At 26.8% G+C, this 2,872-nt stretch overlaps 1 protein-coding gene across 1 annotated transcript; it reads left to right on the top strand.

Moving 5' to 3' along the window:
- Nucleotides 1-294: 294 nt before the first annotated feature.
- LOAG_14228 (hypothetical protein) lies at nucleotides 295-808 on the top strand (the record flags this gene model as incomplete). Its single annotated transcript, XM_003149727.1, has 2 exons — nucleotides 295-399; nucleotides 539-808. Coding segments are annotated over 2 exons (375 nt in total), but the record flags the coding sequence as incomplete, so codon positions are not given.
- Between the last annotated feature and the right edge of the window lie 2,064 nt (nucleotides 809-2,872).

Genomic DNA, 2,872 nt, shown 5'->3' with positions numbered 1-2,872 from the left:
TAAAAATTAAGAAAAAAAAAAAAAAAAAGGCGAAACTATACATGTCAAATTTGACGACAATTAACACCTTAAACAATCCTTAAAATAATGACTTTTCCGTCGTCACGTAATACTTCCAACATTTCCAACGTTTCCAATTTCACATAATGCTTCCGTCATTGCAGCGTCACGTAACATTTCCGATATTTCTGATGCCACATAACATTTCCGACGTCACCTAATATTCCTGGTGTTTCCGATTTCACCTAACATTCCTGGTGTTTCCAGTTCCACCCAATATTCCTAGCGTTTCAGACGTCACCAAATATTCTTGGCGTTTCCGACGTCACCCAATATTCTTGGCGTTTCCGACGTCAGCCAATATTCTTGGCATTTTCGACGTCACCTAATATTTTTACAGTAATTACACAAAATCGAAAATTCCCAAATACATTCTAATTTTATCATAAATTCAAGTACAATTAAATAAAAAAATATTAAATGAAGCTTTATACCTGTATATCATTAATTAACATATAGTTTGACAATATTTTTGCAGTCATATCGAGCATTTTCATCGACAAACGCTATGATTGATATGTTAGCACGAGTGCAACGAATGTGTGAAACAACGGAATCTATTGGTTCCGGATCCGGATTGGGGAAAAAATATGAAAGTATCATTCAATTGGAAGATAGAAGCGATACAGATTCGGATCGAAGGTTGTCCAGTTGCTGTTTCCACTTTGCATCTTGCGATCATCGCTCTTCAAATCCATTAAAATCATATGAGTTAGTTTGCCGAACAATACAAATTAGACTTAGGTAATCAATTAGCGCTAATCGATTATACAAGACACATGTTTTGTTTGTTTTACTGACTGTTTAATTTGATAATATTTTTGGGGAAAATAAATAATTTGAATATTTTAATTTAAAACTTAACTGTCACATGCTGGGACCTTTTTATTTTTATCTAGAAATTTTAATAATTTCTGACAAAAATAACTCAAAAAGATTAATTTTTAAGCTTTTTTTCCTTTAATTCAACTTTATTTGACTTTTAGTGTAATTTTCTGAATAATTTCTTGAATAATTTAGTTTTTTATTCAAATTTTTGAATAAATAAATTTTTGATTTGATCTTTGAAAGAATAATTTAATTTGTAAATTAATTTTCGATTTAATTCTTGACTTTCAATTTTTGATTTAATTTTCGAATAATTCGACGTAAAGCAGTGTCTGTTTTGACTTTCGTTTTAAATTTAATTTTTGCCCGGGAAATTTTTCCTTTGTTGTTATTTATGCGAAAATATACAAACCTAACTTTGACATATTTGCATGTGGAGACGATTAGAAAGAATCTTCTGGATGGAAAATTAAGAAATTTTTGATTCAGAATAAAGTTACAAAAATTATAATCTATCAAACTATTAGAGATTTAAGTATTTTAAAAATTGAAGCAAATTTTCGCGTAAATGACGTGATTGCTAACACGACGTAATATGCTAATTTGTTATTATCGACAAATAATGAAGAGGAAGAAAAGTGAAAGAAATGAAATAGCAATCTTTAAAAGCATCAAAAGATTTGAAATATTTTGAAAAACCAGTTGTAAGATAATTAACAACTTAATGTTCATTAATTAGGATAGCATTTGTAAAAGTCGTTGATTTTCTTTTTAAATAAAATATACAAAATGAAAATAGAAATCTGTTTTCAAATATAATTTATGCTTTTGCTTTATTTCATTACATTAATTATTAAACGAAAAAAGTATTTGACATGTCGCATCTAACGTTTGAAGTGGACTTTTACGTGGAAAATTATTTTGATACTTTAAAAAAATTCGAAATAATACATTGGCATATAAAGGAAATGCTTAAATTTAAATGCTACATTTTAAAAATGGAACGTTTAAAATTGAATAACGGAACTGCAATAGTAATAATCGTATTCCAATTATTATTAAATCAATCAATATTCAAATTTAATCGTTCAATTAAATAAACAGTCGGTTAATTTGTTTCATTGCTAATATGATATATATATCATTAAAGTAGTATCAATTAAAAGTAGAATTATGGAAGAGAAATTTAATGGATCTATTAACTTAATAATATTTTAAAGTATATTAGTATATTAAATTTTAGATTTAGACTATTAAAATACTTATAGTTTCTACAACAGTTTAAAAAACTTAATTACGATGATTAAAATATTTTTAAAATTAAAAGCTATGAGTGGTATTTGTAATTGATTACAAGTTTACAGTACCTATACATATGGTTTGTCATCGCATACATCTGGTTCAGGGATACGTCGCGCTGTATCATTTCATAATGCGTCACCAACAGTTCGTAAATCACCAGGTTTATTAATTTTAATTAAACTTGAAATAAACAAAATAAATAGAATCGAGTAAACATCTATTTTAGTCGATTGTTTCTTTTTACTTTTTTTTTATTGATCTTAGAAGACTTGATAAAATATATATATTTAAAAAAAAAAATTGATAAAATAGAAAGTATTCGGGAATTAACAAATAAATTAAGTAAACATAAGTAATTGGAATAACCAGAATAAATATTCCTCGGTCTAATCAAGATAAATATTCCTCGGACTAATCAGAATAAATATTCCTCGGAATAATCAGAATAAATATTCCTCGGAATAATCAGAATAAATATTCCTGGAATAATCAGAATAAATATTCCTCGGAATAATCAGAATAAATATTCCTCGGAATAATCAGAATAAATATTCCTGGGAATAATCAGAATAAATATTCCTCGGAATAATCAGAATAAATATTCCTCGGAATAAATACTCCTTGGAATAATCGGAATAAATGTTCCGATTATTCCAATTATTGAATAAATAAATTGAATGAA

Source organism: Loa loa (genome assembly GCF_000183805.2).
Source record: "Loa loa unplaced genomic scaffold supercont3.815, whole genome shotgun sequence".
Classification (NCBI taxonomy): domain Eukaryota; kingdom Metazoa; phylum Nematoda; class Chromadorea; order Rhabditida; family Onchocercidae; genus Loa; species Loa loa.
This window is presented reverse-complemented; position numbering and strand designations above follow the sequence as displayed.